The following is a 16,434-nucleotide window of genomic DNA, read 5'->3' on the forward strand; positions in this document are numbered from 1 at the left end:
CACAAGATCAAACAACCTCTGAAACCGCACGACGTCAAGCCGTCTATTGTCAACCAATAATCCCTTGTTTATCAATTTAAATTTGATCTTTGTGATGCAAGTTATGTTGGTTACACGCAGCGGCATTTGCCATTCTCGTCACCAGAGCCTCGGATCGACCCAAGGCTCTGGGAAACTCTATGTAGGAGAACATGCACCGTAGAGTTCTTATAGCCAAATATTGGCTATTTGAACCTTACGGCGCCTGCGCACTTCTCGTGCTAACATGAATGCACCAATTAGAGACGCTTTTGATTGTTCTTTACGAAAACCAATTAGAAGACACTTTGTCTCAGGGTTCCCCAGAGCTCTTCTCTACCTCACTCAAGAGAAGAGCTCTGGGGTCGAGATTGCGGCATTTGCATCAACGCGTAGACGAGCACAAGAATGCGTCTTCCACTATTGGAAAACATTTCCTTGTGAAACATTCTTATGAGTCCAGTGATCTTACCAAGAATTTTACCATCTTAAAAAAGTTTGACTGTCTCATTTATGATTTTTTTTTTAATTAATGAACTGAGACCAAGTCTCAATGTTCAGTCAGACTCAATTCGTGCTAAAGTTTTTTAAGTACTAAATGCAATATGAGCGACCGTATTGTATCGGATATGCAATGTCGAGCCAAAGGCAAGACATTTTATATCCGATACAATACGGGTGCGAATGTTGTATTGTGCTTATGAAATGTCAGCATTTAAGTGTTAATGTACACTAGGTATTTTTGGTGATTCAAGACATTTAAACCGTGAAAATTGAAAGAAACATTTATGTAAATGAAGAGAAAGCTGTATCAGAAATACAGATATTGATTAATAAAACATTTCTTTTGTTTTCCCATCATGAATTATTAATGAGTTTTATAATCATTTTTAATTATGTTATTCTTGCATGTTTTTTAACACCCCTTTTTTACATTTTCATACCTTACATACTTTTACTTCTTTGTTTTATATTTATACTTATGCAAAAATTTCTATCTTCACTTTTGGCTTGATAATGACAGAAGTTCGGTCGAAACGTCACGCGCTGTATTACCGTTAGATTTTACTTCACATTGCTTTCAAAAACCTTTACTTGTAAGCACCTATTATTTCCTACAAAAAAGGGAAAATCCTTAGAGGATCTGCTCGTTAGAACAAACTATATAAGGTTCTATACCTGTTTTCACACAGGAATGGGAATCAGTGTTGCCTGTCACCCCTTTTGCTTTACTGATCTTAAAAACGTATATTTTTTTAACTCTAAAAGGTCCGTACTCTTAACCTCAACTATCCCAAAAAGGGAACAAAAATATTAGTGCTTATTACCCTGATGAGCTGAGCAGATCTTGAAAAGCCCCTTGGAGTTCAAGTTGTAACTGTAAATGCGAACAAAGGCTTTCCACTTGGCCAGTTCATAGTTTGCAAAGAGATTCCAATTCGCGGATTTGACTTGTTGCTGCAGTCCTGTACAACACAGCGACAAGCTGGCATATTTGCCAATCTTTTTTTTTCACAAACGATGAGCATGCACAACGGGATATTTTTCCACGTGAGGAGCTGTCACTTCGCCTCAGAGAACTTTGGTTTTGATGATATGATGATGTCACCGACTCCTTGGGATCTTACCGGGACAAGCAATGGCCGACGCTCGTTCACGAAAAGCATGCATCGAAAAAGCTCACTTCCATTTGGAATTTCCAACTCAAATTTGGCAGGAGTAATTATTGGCCTTCAAAAGTCACGAGAAGCAAAAAACAAGAAAAAGTCAAAATTTCGTCTCAGTAGCATTTTTTTTATAAACATTTCTCAAGGTTAGAATTTACTGAGAATGTACTTGAAATTTCCGGAATTTCTAATACCAGCTTTTTCTAATACCTGAAAGTCTTAAAGTCGCCTTTAAAAATGTACCCTTGTGCCAGAGATATGGAGAGCATTAAATGAGCTGGGATTAATCAAATAGCCCCAGAGCTTGATAGAAGGTGTCTTAGGTATTGCGATGATTATTGTTAAGGGCCTATTCATATGAGCCCCGCTGGCCTAGTTTCCAAGATGTTGGTTCGCCTCTAAACCCTTTGTAAAAGCATCGATGTGTTCGTATGAGAAAGCGGGTTGGCTAGATCTCGGTAGCGGTCTGAAGATTTTGGCATATGAACACTTCATCACGGTTACCGGGAGGAAAATAATACAATGCATTTTCGTTATAAAACGGACATTATCGAGTTTTTACTTATCTTTTCTTCGATAATGAAGCTTAGATGAGTTTCATTTAATAGTTAACGTAAAATCAAAATGAATTTGAGGTTGTTTAAACAGAGAAAATCGAGACACAAATTTTTCATCTCGGAAAGTGGGCTTAATTAAAGTCGCCATATAAACAGAAGCCAATTTCATCTTGGTAACCGATCCATCTCGATCAAGCGGGCTCATGTGAAGAGCCCCATAATTGTATGATAACATTGTCAAATCACAGTGGATATGCAAGTATCAGTCCACTGGGCAATTTGACAATGGTTCGACCAAAGTTATTATCAACAAAAGGCGTAAAGCAGATGATACGTTGTACCTTGCTTGGTGCATGTATTCGTTACATTCTTAATTTTCCCATACAAAAAAAGGCAAAAGTAAAGTCATCCTAGGTAGGGTCACAGATTACCAAGTATGTTGTTATGTTTTTATCTCTGTTCAATTTAAGGAAACCTTGCTTTCAGAAAGCCAGTAAGTGCTGCAGGATTAGGGTTAGGATATTTTGATCAAGGTGACCGTACAGTAGATGGAAACCTCAGGACTGCGATGGAGCTCCGGTGGTGGCAAGTTGACTTGGGAAGGATGGTGCCAGTGAATGAAGTGATCTTCTACTGCGATACTCTCTATGGTAGTGAATTCGTGGTCAGAGTGGGTAAGGTGGCTAAAAACATGGATATTTACCTTTTCTGTTCTCAGCTGACAAGGAAAAGAAGAAAACACATTTGCACTGTGACCATTCCTTTCATGAAAGATTCATGCAGAGAGATTTCAATTTCTTGTTTTCTTGTAAATCATGGTGATTTTTATTACATAAAGTAATTTTCTTGGTAGAAATTTTTAAACCATTCTCCTTTTTTATTTTTATCCCTTGTTTCTAAAGAAAACATGGAACTTAATTTTAAAATTAAAAAACAAAGATCAAAGATGTGCACCCATGCAGTTGTTCAAAGGCCAGATAGCTTTGTCCAGTGTATGCTTGTGCAAATGTGACAAAATATCAAGATTGCCAATTTCATGTGTCAACTATACATGAATAAATCAAGTTTCTTATATTCATATCAAATTGTCAGATATTTATGTCAAACGGTATATTTATACATCAAGTTATATATATATATATAGAAACGTGAAAACCTTATCTTTCAGTCGAAGAGTGCTCTACAATCTTGGAGCTTTATAATTACTTGCGTAGGAAAGGAAAATTAAAACACTACAGATCTGTTTCGAAAGGGCCTGATGGTCCTCTCTCGTCAGGTGCATAAAACACTGCCTGGCTAACTTTCCTTTTATAAGTTGATGGTTCAAGCATTCCTTATCAAATATTTGGTTGCGTGCCGGCACGCACTCGCCGGAGTCGCACTCGCAACGGAGTTGAGCAAACACATCTGGTCCCTAAAGGACAGCAAAACGGAATTTGCTATAACCTGGAAAGTACTGGCTCGCGCCAGACCTTATTCAAACGTAACAAAGAGATGTAATCTTTGCATTACGGAAAAACTTTTCATCATCTGTAAACCGGGAGCAGGCACCCTGAACAAAAGGAACGAACTGGCGAGTGCGTGCCGGCACGCAACCAAATATTTGATAAGGAATGCTTGAACCATCAACTTATAAAAGGAAAGTTAGCCAGGCAGTGTTTTATGCACCTGACGAGAGAGGAAAAGAGGTTGAAAATTCTTCAAATTCTTTGTTAGACCACGCGAAGTGGTGGGTAAGTATCTCGAAATATTTCATCTAAGGGTAGGTGAATCCGGTGGTCTTTTGAGAACAAACGGGAAAATATCGCTGACCTACTTCCCTAAAGATAATCTGTGGTCGATGTCCGAAATCGTCGACGGTGAGAGAAGGGTAAGTCACGTGTCTTGTTCTTAGCGGATCAGTGCGTCATTTTGATGTCGCTTTGCTGTGGAAGTTCACATTGTACGGACAGACGTACGGGCTGCACAACAATTTTGGCTTAGGTACCGAATTTTTGCTACGTATGAAAAGGAAGTTTTGGTCTATTTTGTGGCTTCTATTTTGTCTGGAGGGAATGTACCTGCCTACTTTACAACAGCAAGCACGTTTATGGCAATTAAATTACTATATGAGCCTTTGCTTTTAAGATTGGGAAATGATGTTGAAACAAATCCCGTTGATCGGCGCTCCGGACCAAGGCCACTTCCTGTGTTCACCTTACGTGCGCGTACGTGCAAGACTTTGCACTAACGGTTCGGTACCGCTCGTTTATATTCATGTCAACTAGGTGATCTAGTGACGTAATTCGGAGGACTGGGGAGAAAAATTTTAACGCCGTATCACACAACCACGCGCGGCCTCATTTTCGAATTCAACATTGCAGAGGCGAGATTAGATCTTGTCGGGTTTACTTGAATGTTCATTCAGTAACAGGAAATGTGGTAGACACGGAATGATCTGTTGAGTTTTGGCGATGGCAATACTGCAGGGAGTTTGGAAACAACACCTAAGGCCGCGCTCGGTTGTGGGATACGGCTTTAAAATTCTTCTTTCCAGTCCTCCAAATTACATCACCAGATCACCTGGAAGTTTTACAAATCAAGAAAGCCTGGTGCCGAGCATTTCAAAAAGGCAGAGGGAGTAGTACGAAGAAACGTTACGAGTATCAACGACGTATTGTCGAAACACGTCTTCACCGGGTAGCTGTCAGTTACAACATTGAGCAGCTGATGACAGCCCTCAAAACAAATCTTGGTGTACCATAACATCCAGGAAAGTGACATCGAGAACAGTACAGCAGGTTCAAACGGCCTTTTTATAGCCCACAGTTTTCAGTCTTTACTAAGGAGTAGCTGCGATTCGGATGATGAAGTATTGTAGGTATGAATATGTGATGTTTTAGTAAATAGTTTCACAACGTTGATGTGCTGTTTGTGCACATCAAACATTAATTTGCTTACGACTTCACTGTAGGAAAGTAACAGGCAAGATTTTTGCCTAGACAAATAAAGGGATGGCATGTCCTCTTCGATCGGCAAAATAGATAAGTGCAGCACTCGCTTTTGAAGAACCAAGATTTTGTTTAAATAAGCATTGGACGCATTGGACGCATTGGACGCATTGGACGCATTTAACGCAATCATCGCTATAGTTTTAGTTATTACTGGGTTGCCAGTATGGCAATCCCAGTCCGAAAATGGGTAATATTTAGTCAATTTCTCTCTCTCTTTTTTTTTTCGTGTCGGTAAAAGTCTTGCCTGTCACTCCCCAGCTAAGTGGTTTCTTTGTGCATAGAGTCTTTTCTGCGTATTTTCTTAGGATCGAGAGCGTAGTGGAAATGCGTAGATTTCTCTGGTGGACACAGTAGAATATTTAACTTAACCTGCAATGGCATCGAAAGTCTTGTAACGCGAATGTGGAAAATATACCCTTATGGAGCTCAATAATGAAAAGTCAATTGGATAAACAACAGAGGCAGGGAAAAAGAAATATTTGGAATCTTAAAAGCATTGAGTAATGGACTTCGACAACAATGTATCGCCTGTCGAGCCGAAATTAAAGTGAGCTGTATTTCTAATATTTTACCAAGTGTGCTGTTTATTATGTAGAACACTGCAACCGAATGGAAAATTCTCAGGTAACTTATGGGTTCAACAAAGACAGAGAACGAATCGAACACCTTAAGTGGATCTGTGATCAACTCTGCACAGTCTTCAGGTAAAAAAAAATAATTGGAAATGTGACAGCCAAGAATTATTTGAAACTAAGCTTGTCGTCTATTTTGTGCTTCATTATTCAAGGAAAAGGTTCTTCATGGAAACGGTTTGATCCTGAAATTTATTTTGTTGTGTGTGCGTATATTTGACGCCATTGAGTTTCTGCTCTTTACCTACGTAATGCAATAGGAAGGGGTTTTTGCCTCTAATAGCAAATATGTTGTTTGTTTCAAAAAATATTTTGCTGGAAAAGTTGGCCTTTATGAATTCCTCTTTTTTTTTTATAATAATTATGCGAGCTTAACTGGATAGTTTTTATGGCAATAGTAAAGCATTTTCATGTCAAAATGAGGTTAGCGTCTTTCTTGTGTGTTAGCTTAATTAAATATACCATGTGCGCCTCGTAAGTTTGTATTTGTTGTCTTCCGCAACCTTGATTTCCACTCTCAAATTTTCTTCCAGAACCTACTTTTTGCGTAGAATAAGCTTTTAGAATGATGTTCTTGTCTTCTGCCGTGATACTTAACGGTTCGGAAACATGTTGTGAAGAAATATTTATAATGGGTCACACACGTAACTTGATCGCCAGATTATGCGTAAACATACACTGAAACTAAATGAAAAATTATCTGGTGACTCAGTATGGGTTCAACAAAGACAGAGAAGGAATCCATAAAGTGGATCTGTGATCTCTCAGTTGTTTCGCTATTTGTATTTACTTGTACTCAACTCTGCACAGTCTTTGGTAAGAATTGGAAATCTTTAAAGCGACGAGTAATGGTCTTCGACAACAATTTCAGTTTTCGCCGTTGGATATCAAGTGACCTTTGTTTCTAATATTTTACTAACTTGGTATTATATAAAACACTGAAATCATATGGCAATTTTCTAATGGATTTAACAAACATTGAAGGAATCGAATGCCTTGAATGCATCACATTGTTTACTCAAGTCGCATCTTAGTTGTCTGGCAATTTACATTTAGCGGTATTTTGTACTCAACTCTGCAAAGGCATAAACAATCTGGAAATGTGACAGTGAAGAATTATTTGAATGAACGGTTGTTGTCTCTTTTGTGCTTCATTATTTACGGTCAAGGTTCTTTCGAAAAGGGTTTGATGTGAACTTTCAGAAATTTATTTAATTGCATATGCGTTGTGGCACAGATTGTGTCTCTTGTTTGCACTCATGCAATTGAAATAGGAAGGGTTTTTTGCCTCTAATAGCAAATGTGTTGTTTGTTTCAATTAATTTTTCGCTGGAAAAGGATTTTGTGGTATTTCCAGCCTTTGTGAATTATGTGTAATTTTCAAGCTTAAATGTGATACGGGAGGATTTTTGTGGTAGTGCTCTGTAAGCAGGAAGGGTTCACGAAAATAAACAGGCCTGTTGGAAGCGTTCTTGAGTTTCAACAAAATGAGCCCCAAAATCAGCCAAAAATTGTGATGCCGATGAATAATAAACTAAAGTGGCTGCTATTTCCAAAATGATGGAATTACCTGGTAATAAATAGCCTCGTCTTGGAGAGTAAATTTTTTGACTTTGCAGAAACAATGGTCAACCTCAAGATTTGGGCTATTGTAGTCTTTGTGTTGAATTCACACATTTCTTGTCAAACTTTATAACACTTGAAAGAAAAAGAAAACTAACGTAAACTAAAACCTTGTATCTTGCCATCATTTGACACAGATGCTTCACTGTTTCGCGAGTAAACACGCCGCGGTAACTTGATCACGGCGCCCACAGAATTCGATGTCACTATCGATTTTGCGCTTTACTTGTGCAGCCAAAAGTACAATAACAAAATTAAACGTATCAAAAATCTCCTAAAGGGTCATTCCACATCAGAACAAAGAAAAAGACAATTTTAAAAATAAACTATTTTAGGATTTTTAAAGCGCAGAGCCATAATACATAAGGATTAAAGTTTCAAAAAAAACATCATGATTAAGTGCAGATTGCATCATGCACAACTGAGGGAGGTACCCAAAGTAAATGACTACTAAAAGACTCCTCTATAGGTACATGTACATGTATAATGGATGCTATCATCTTTTTAATCATAATTCAAACAACTGAGTTTAACAAAGGTCAAGTGTAACATTAAATGTATAATTTAACCAAAGTTCTCCATTAAAATACAATTTAAAGTATTTTCATTTTACATTTTTTCCGGGAAATGTGTAACTGTCAAAAATATTGTCATGGATGTTACGTAACGTCCATGAGAATTAAAGCTATTTTTTGCTCTCATGGCTTGTGTCCAAGCCCGATATAAAAAATAACATAGATGCTTTTTTATTTGACCAAGTAACAAATATCTGTGACAGCAAAACGTATCACTCAAAAAAATATGGTCACTCAAAAAACTTGATGTTAAGTTTGTCATGGATGTTACATCATGGACGTTACATTCATGAATGTTACAGAATGGACAACATTAATTTAAATGCAAGAAGCTTGTAATTATTGCCCTAAAAGCGGGGTTCTAACATTTAATTTTGTTGTTCCGAAAAAATTCAAGGCAGTGTTGAATTATTATAACAACAATAATAATATAATAGTTAATTTAATGTCAAAGAGTAAGTTTTTTCGTCTTCCAAAGTGAACTCAATCAATATAATAGCTCTGAGATTAAAATTTAATGTCTTTGAATATAAAACATCTGCAAGTCTCTAAAGTTTGAGAATGTGGAACTGAACAAAGGTTATTAGTTCCAAATCATGCAAAAATACTGTCAACAAAAGGCCTTTACATGTAGTTAGTAACTTATCCAGTCTTAAACAAATATGTTCAAAAATAGCTTGAAACAAGGGAATTTTTTTAGGAAGCCCTTTTCTGCAAGCTGTTTGTTTTAAGATTTTAAAACATAGAATAAAATAACACATAGGGCAGGGGTTTAATTAAAAATTTCAGCAGGAGGGCAACTGATTTTCACAGGCAGGCAAAACTTTTTAATAAAAACTTTCCTCTAGATGTTCAAACCAGGTGAACAAAATCAACTTGAAGCCCTTAGTGAAACCCCTATATAAAGATGATGTTAATGAAGAGTCACAGATAGGTGTGACTTATGTTTTTTCGTCAGAAACTTGAGCACCTTCTCCACAACTGCTTCTTTCTCCTCCGCAAGTGACTAATTCAGTTTCATCTGTTGTATTGAAAAATTGACAGGCCCAAAGAAAATGCACGATATATGGGAACTGTCAATGTCATCCCTTTCTGGTCAGTCAACTCATTTTGGGTGTTGATATTAATGGTTTTTACATGTACAGTATAACTTGTACTCTCTTGGGTCTCCTTGCTTCAACAGTCTGAGTAAGCGAACCCTTTCCCTACACACTCTACTCTTCTTTGCTAGCTCAGATGGACCTAATACTTAAGTCTTTCTTTCCTTCTTTGTCTTTCTCTAAAGTCTGTATCTCTCTGGATCTTGCTTTAGGCTACTAAAGTAATGACTCCATCTTTTTTTTAGGAGCCTTTATTTGTGGAAAAAACTTCTCTTTTATGGAAACTGCAGAGAACTTAGAAAATGCATGTGATTAGCACAATCTAGCATCCAGGGGCCGGTTTTTGGAAGCCTGGTTAGCGCTAACCGTTGGTTAAGAGGTATCAAATCCTCTACGTTTCCATGGTATTTAACGCTGGTTAGCGTTAACCATGCTTCGAGCAACCCGGGCCAGAATGCAGCAGTTGTTGCTACCTGAGCATGCTCAAAACACTTACCCCACACAGAGCATGCTTTAAGGTGATTACTGCTGACCAGAAACAAATTTCGAGTCTTTGTAGGTGAAAAAGAAGAAAGATAAAGCTAATTTTAAAACTAATGGCCAGTTTTCTAATATGTGTGGAGGAAAAATGAAGGAAGAGAGAATTAATGTTTTTAATGCCACTAATTTCATTATTTTTTTCACACACTGTAACATCCATGAGCTGGAATGTAACGCCCATGACAGTGTTTTATTATCAAACGAAGAATTAAAGACACACAACACAAAAGAAATTATATTATTTTATCAGTTCATAATTTAAGTGTTGCCATTTACCTAAAAAACGATATCAATGGTTATCTCTTCAGAATTCACAGGAATTTAGGGTTGAAGATTTGTATTTGGGAACATGGTTTCTTCAGCTGTAACGTCCATGACAGCTCCATTTATTTAAATATAATTTTTGGGAAAAAAGTTCATTTGACGAGTTTTCAACTAAACATGCAATTCTTCCCCATCTGTCATAAAAAGAGTAAAAGGGAATTATACTTTATTTTTTTGCATCTTTTTAAATGATTTTTCTCCCGTCATATTTGTACAAATGTAACGTCCATGATCGTGGAATGTTTTTCGCTGATCGAAACTTTTTATATTCGCGGTTCAAAATTAATGTTGTTTTCTTGTCGTAAATTTTGTTGCTGATTGCAAATTATTTTATTCTCGATCGACCGTTCTGAAAACTTCCTTCTGCTCTTCCTAACAACTGTGTAAAAAAAAAAAAACTATGATATTGTTTAGCAAGCTAGCTAACAAAATCTGTACCTTGTTAGCGTTAAAATAGAATTTTCGGTCCTATGCTTCTGTTGCGAAGTGGTATATTTCTTAGGTCACCCATCCAGATACTAACCCCGCCGGATAGAGTTTAACTGCAGTTAACTTTTGTATTACAAAGCTGTCAGATGCTCAGAGTGCATGCTTAAACTTGTGGTGAAAAGAAGTTGTGAGGTAACTTGAAAAATGATCAACATGTCAGCCCAGAAGCCAAATTGAATGTTTCTCGATTCCCTTTTACAATCTTTCTGGGTTCAGTACTTTGCTAGTAACCACATGCCTTCTCAGGGGGCTATTTATCTAAGACTTCTACCATGGCACCGCAATGATATGCAATACCAAAACAAATTGTGTACTGTTAGAGCTACATATTACGCAAAAACAACTTGAATCTCCTGGAAGACAAAACGCAGCTCAATTGACCATATGGAATAAAGCGCACATAAGGAATGCGTTTCTATTTTTTCTAAAGATGACAGGAATTTCTGACAAATGATTAATAGGCCGGTAGCCAGGTTTTTAACCTCAGAAAAGAATTTTGAACTGAGGTGAATTTTATTTATGTAAAAAAAAAAAAAAAGAAGAGGTCCTAGGACCAGTCCCTGGGGCACACCACAGGGAGAAATAAGTTTTGTTGATAAATACTCTCCAATTCGAATTGTTTGCATTCTATTTTTTAGATATGATTGAAACCAATTATTTATCAATCCCCGGAAACCGTAAAAGTTCAATTTAATGATTGACTGTATCAGGTCAGTGAGGACACCGCATAAGAAGTAACGTTGATCCATATTGCTCAGTATTGCTTCGACAATATCAAGTATGGCATGCTCTGTGGAATGTGATTTGCGACAGCCATACTGTGAGGAGAACATTAGATTATTTTTGTCAATAAATTCCTTCATCTGGTAGTTTTTCAAAAATCCTATTAAAATTAGACAAAAGAGATATTGGTCAATAAATCACTTATGTCCAGGTTTGAACCTAATTAGATGCACTCGGATTTTAATAAGCGTCACAAAGTGTCCCCTTGCTCTTCTCGCCAACTTCAACATCACTTGTGTCTCAGAATACAGACAATTAACGTCAAAAAGTGTCCCCCAAATGCTGCTCTTTAAATAGTAAGAGATTAACTGCTGCATTTACCCAAAGCTAAAAATAACGCTAACCTTTACCCTTACCTTATTGTTGAAAATAGGTAGCAAATGCTTAGACTTAAAGGGACACTTCGTGTTTTATGTCAAAATCGGGCGTTCATTTAATTAGGGTCAAACCTGGATAATTACATCTATAGGCACCAAGCAAGGAAAACTTAAATACACGAAATCACGAAATAAATAAAAAAGCAAACAAATGGCTAATAGTGCGGTGAGGGGGAGGGCCAAAAGATTTCTGATCTTATAAATTTTAATACAATTAAAAAGTAACAGTCTATTAGATTTGTAAGGAGCATGACATGACGTTACGAGCAAATTTTCAACTTTCTATTTATAGTTGATTCTAGTACCTAATAAATTTGGTTAGTGCAAGTGAACTGTTGACTGTTCAGTTTACTTACATACACATAGAATTTCATGAAAAGGAGGGTGTAATTGAATTTTCTCACTGGCTTCATGTATGTTGGATGCTTAAAGGTGGCGAAAAGCATTTCTTTTGTATCTGGTTGAAAGTTGAAACCGTGCTGAGTGTTAAACCAATTAATGACTTTGCATGCGAAGGTTTTGGTAAATTCGTAGATAAAGGTGTGATTTATGGAGTCTGGCTCACCACAGTAGATGCATTCACCGTCTGTACTTATCCTATACTTGCAAGGTTCTTTCTTTGTAGTAGCAATCCCGTGGATAAATTTGAATTGAAATTCTTTCCACTTATTTCCTTTGCATGTTTTTGAGGCCATTTTAAAAGCATCTGTCCAAATCTCAGTATCTATTGAAATATCTCTTTCCCGTCTTTCCGGTCCAGTATGGGGTGATTCATGTTTTTTAACGAGAAGTAGGCGATAATAGTTTCTTGCCCTGTATGTTTCAAAATTGATTTGACTTGTTTTATTCAGTAAAAATATTTCCAGTTTTCTCCGTAATTGAAGCTCGAATTGTACCCTACAGCTCGCGCTCTGTTCTTCAAACCCACAGGGATTGCATGCACTCAAGATTTGATAGAACTGGAGAAAGTTTGTGTTACAATGGTATTTGGCTTGAAATTCTTGAAAAGTTAGGTATTGGCTGTTTTCATTAAAAAGCTGTTGGATCGTGTGGATACCCTTGACAAACAATTCCCTTATAAATAACGGTTTTCCATCAACTATGATGTCTTTGTTATTAAAGAGGATGGTGTCGATTCCTTGATCATGATTGTACAGAGTGTTGATTTCATCAAATGCAATAAGTATGTCTAGCTATAGAATGTCGGAATGCGCGTTAGATATTTGACATCATAGTTACATCGAAGCAGGAAATTAAGGCCTCCATGTTTGTTAAAAAAGTAGTCCGGTACTACTTTCCAATTGGAGTTATCTCTAAAAGAAGTCTTTTGATCCGCGCAGGCCTTAGCGATTTTATTGTAAGTTCGATGTCAACCATCCGTAGCCCCCCTGTGGAAAGGTCTTGATACATACTAGTGCGTTTTATTTTGTCCTTCTTATTTTTCCAAAGGAACCGTAACATTTTATCTTTTACCATTGACACTATTTGCTTAGAGACGTTAACATTGGAAATTGAGTATATTAAGCTAGACAACCCCAAAGATTTAATTATTAATACTTTTCCATAGAGTGTTAATCCTCTCGATTTCCAAATGTCTAAATAGGCCTTAAGGCCTGTGCAAACGCTCGTAACATTGTTGGCCAACAAGACGCAACATTGTTGTGCCCAACATGTTGCAAGTATTTGCACACCATGTTGTGTATTGTTGCGTGTTGTTGCGACTTGTTGGAAGTTGTTGGATGAAGTTTGAAACTGGTCAAACTTCAGAGCCAACAAGTGCCAACTTTTCTCTTGTTTCACGGTCATCGAAGCGTGGTCCAACAATATTGCGTTCGTTCTTACAGCACACACTAAAGCACACAAAACAATGTTGCGCCGGCGCACGCGCACTACATGCCACGTATCGACACAAATACATGCGAATAAGAAATCAACATGGCGTCGGAGATGGAAAACGTCCCAGAGTCCTTTGTATTCTCATCTAAAGACCCAACATGTTGAGACTTGTTGCGAGCGTTTGCACACATCGGCCAACATCGCGCAACAAGAGACAACATTGTTGGGCCCAACAATGTTGTGTGTTGTTGCGAGCGTTTGCACGGGCCTTTATTCACGATAGCCGCCGTGTTGGTTTTAAAATTGTCATGCAAATTAGCCATGTGTTATGCTGGGGGGCAAACATTAGAAAAAAGGCAAATTGCGGAGAATCGGCTCGTCAAAATATTGAAATAACATTGATAAAAGTACATTTTAGAATTTAGAATTAAGTACCTTTTATAATAATTTTATAACATTTATCTTTTGATTACCTCCGACATTTTGACTTTCTACTTTGTTATCTGCTAATTTCTCACTAAAAAAACATCGAAGTATCTTGTGTAATCATTCTATTTTACTACTTAGGTGATAAACATTCAATGAACGTGAAACAAATCATCTGTGTGGCAAAGACGTTCGTTATAACCTCTCGAACTTGTGTTGTTTGCCCCCTCACAAGTGTGTTGCTAATTCGCATGATAATAGCAAATCCAACATGGCGGCCATCGTGAATAAGGTCTATTGGTCTGTAGCTTTTGTACAAGTTTTTAAATTAAAGTTCATCTGGTTGTTACCTCTAGATTCCTAATAATTTGGTGGGAGTGTTCATCCATTTCATCCGTAGCGGTTTGGTTCTATTATTCAACCATTTCCCAAGCCAGAATGCTTTTGCTTTCTCTACGTTGACCACTAATCCGGAGGAATTCCCAAAAGCGTTCATAGTTCAGATAGTTTCCAAGGCATGTCCAGCGGAAGCCCTATTAGCACAGAATAAGTTGGTATCGGCTGCAGATTGGCTTAGTTTGATCTCTGAGCCAAAAATAATTGTTTTATTTTGTTAGATAGTATTTCGGCTGTTAAGATAAACAGATATGGCGAGAGTGGACATCTTTGTCTAACTCCTCTAGAGGGCTTAAACCAGGCCATTGCAAAGCCGGAGTTCAAAGGTGCGCTTTCTATGTCCATGTAGAAAATCTCGATCCATTTTCTTAAGCTGTCACCAAAATTGAATTTTTTGAGAGCACTTTGAATACAAGACCATTCCAGGGAGTCAAAAGCTTTCTTAAAATCAACTGATATTAATATACCTGGAGTATTGTTTACCCGAGTTTGCTTCATAATATCACTTATTGATCTCCAACATATCTTCCTTTTATGAAGCCCGTTTGGTTCGGATGTACTAGCTTTGTGAGAATTGGTTCATTTCGCCTTTCAATGGCCTTGGATGCAATTTTATGATCCACATTAAGTAAAGTGAGGGGACGCCAATTCTGTAAAAGCAATAATTCAGTGTCGTCTTTCGGTAAAAGCGTAATTATTCCCCTACACTGAGAGACCGATAACCTCCCAAGCTCATATGCTCTATTAAGGCTTGCTAATAGATCTGCACCAACGAGATCAAAGAAATACTTATGAAATTCTACTGTTAAAACGTCCTCGTCTGGCGATTTCCCGTTTCCAAATGTCTCCAATGATTTTTTGCATTCTTCGTAACTCAAAGGACCGTCTAAAACATCTCTATCTGCATCGTCTAATTTAGGAATTTCCATGCTTTCGGTAAATATTTCAAAGCTGTCCTGTGCATCTGTTGCTTGAGAATTGTACTGTCAAATTACTATAACACGTTTGGATCATTGACAGAATTTGAGTCTCATCAGTAGTTGTTTCGTCATTTTCCAATTTAATTTCGTTTATGGTTTTTCTATTATAGTTCCTTTTTTCTAAATTAAACAAATAACTTGTAGATTTTTCGCCCTTTTCTACCCAGCGGCATTTAGACCTGAAGATTGCAGCTTTGCCTTTATTTTAATACTAATGTTCAAGTTCCTTTTTGAGGTCATTTTATTGTTTAAGAATTCCATCAATGTTATCAAGGTTCTGGCTATTGCAGATTATTTTATCCAGCTTATCTAGTTGTTGTTTGATCTCCGCTTCATGCTTACGGATCGCCTGTGCTTTTCCCTTAGAGAACGAAATGGTTGTGCTTCTTATTTCCATTTTAATCAGTTCCCAAACAGCTGCTGGTCATTTACATAATGATATTTTTCGCGAAGCTGAGGATATAATTCTAGAATTCTGGTTGTGTATTCCTTGTCCTCTAACAAAGAATTATAAAATTTTCAAAAACCCGGTCTTCCAGGATTCTTGTTTGGCCCCGACAATGATAGTAATATTGTGTTGTGATCAGGGGCTATTGAGGTTTGGATGTCCACTTTTTAAACAAATTTTGTCAAGTGTTTGGATATTAAAAAAAAAAACTCTATCCTTGATTTCACACCTAGCGTTTTAGACCTGTACGAAAACTTATTGACATTCGGATAACAAGTTCTTTGTATGTCGACAAGGTCAGGGGTATCCATTGTGATATTTACCAAATTCCTATATACAATTGGCCTCCAAGGGGAACCACCCTTTTAGTCTTTCTTTGATAGTGTACAAATTCCAATCACCCCCTACAATAAGAGTTGTAATTTCTGATTTGTCGATTAAGAGACAATTTAGTTCTCGAATGAAATTTACTTGTTGTGTATTGTCGTTAGGTGCGTTTATATGATAAAAAGACAATTTTAGACCGTTGTAAGTGAGATTGATTAAAATTATTCTACCGTCCGCGTCACTGGATGTGAAGGTCACTTTTTCTTTTACCGCTCGATTAATCAAAATGCAAACACCTTTGCTATGAGAAGTCCCGTGAGAAAAGTAAATTTCACCTCCTAAT

At 37.2% G+C, this 16,434-nt stretch overlaps 2 protein-coding genes across 2 annotated transcripts in view; both read left to right on the forward strand.

Moving 5' to 3' along the window:
- The window catches only part of LOC138023267 (neuropilin-2-like), a 104,889-nt gene extending 102,053 nt beyond the window's left edge, over positions 1–2,836 (forward strand). The window contains exons 6-7 of the mRNA XM_068870284.1: positions 2,713–2,775; positions 2,817–2,836. Coding sequence (XP_068726385.1) covers positions 2,713–2,775; positions 2,817–2,836 — 83 coding nt within the window. The remainder of the gene's footprint in view (positions 1–2,712; positions 2,776–2,816) is intronic.
- The window catches only part of LOC138023883 (uncharacterized), a 140,778-nt gene continuing 127,176 nt past the window's right edge, over positions 2,833–16,434 (forward strand). The window contains exon 1 of the mRNA XM_068870966.1: positions 2,833–2,916. Coding sequence (XP_068727067.1) covers positions 2,847–2,916 — 70 coding nt within the window. The 5' untranslated portion in view covers positions 2,833–2,846. The remainder of the gene's footprint in view (positions 2,917–16,434) is intronic.

Source organism: Montipora capricornis, chromosome 11 (assembly GCF_036669925.1).
Source record: "Montipora capricornis isolate CH-2021 chromosome 11, ASM3666992v2, whole genome shotgun sequence".
Lineage (NCBI taxonomy): Eukaryota > Metazoa > Cnidaria > Anthozoa > Scleractinia > Acroporidae > Montipora > Montipora capricornis.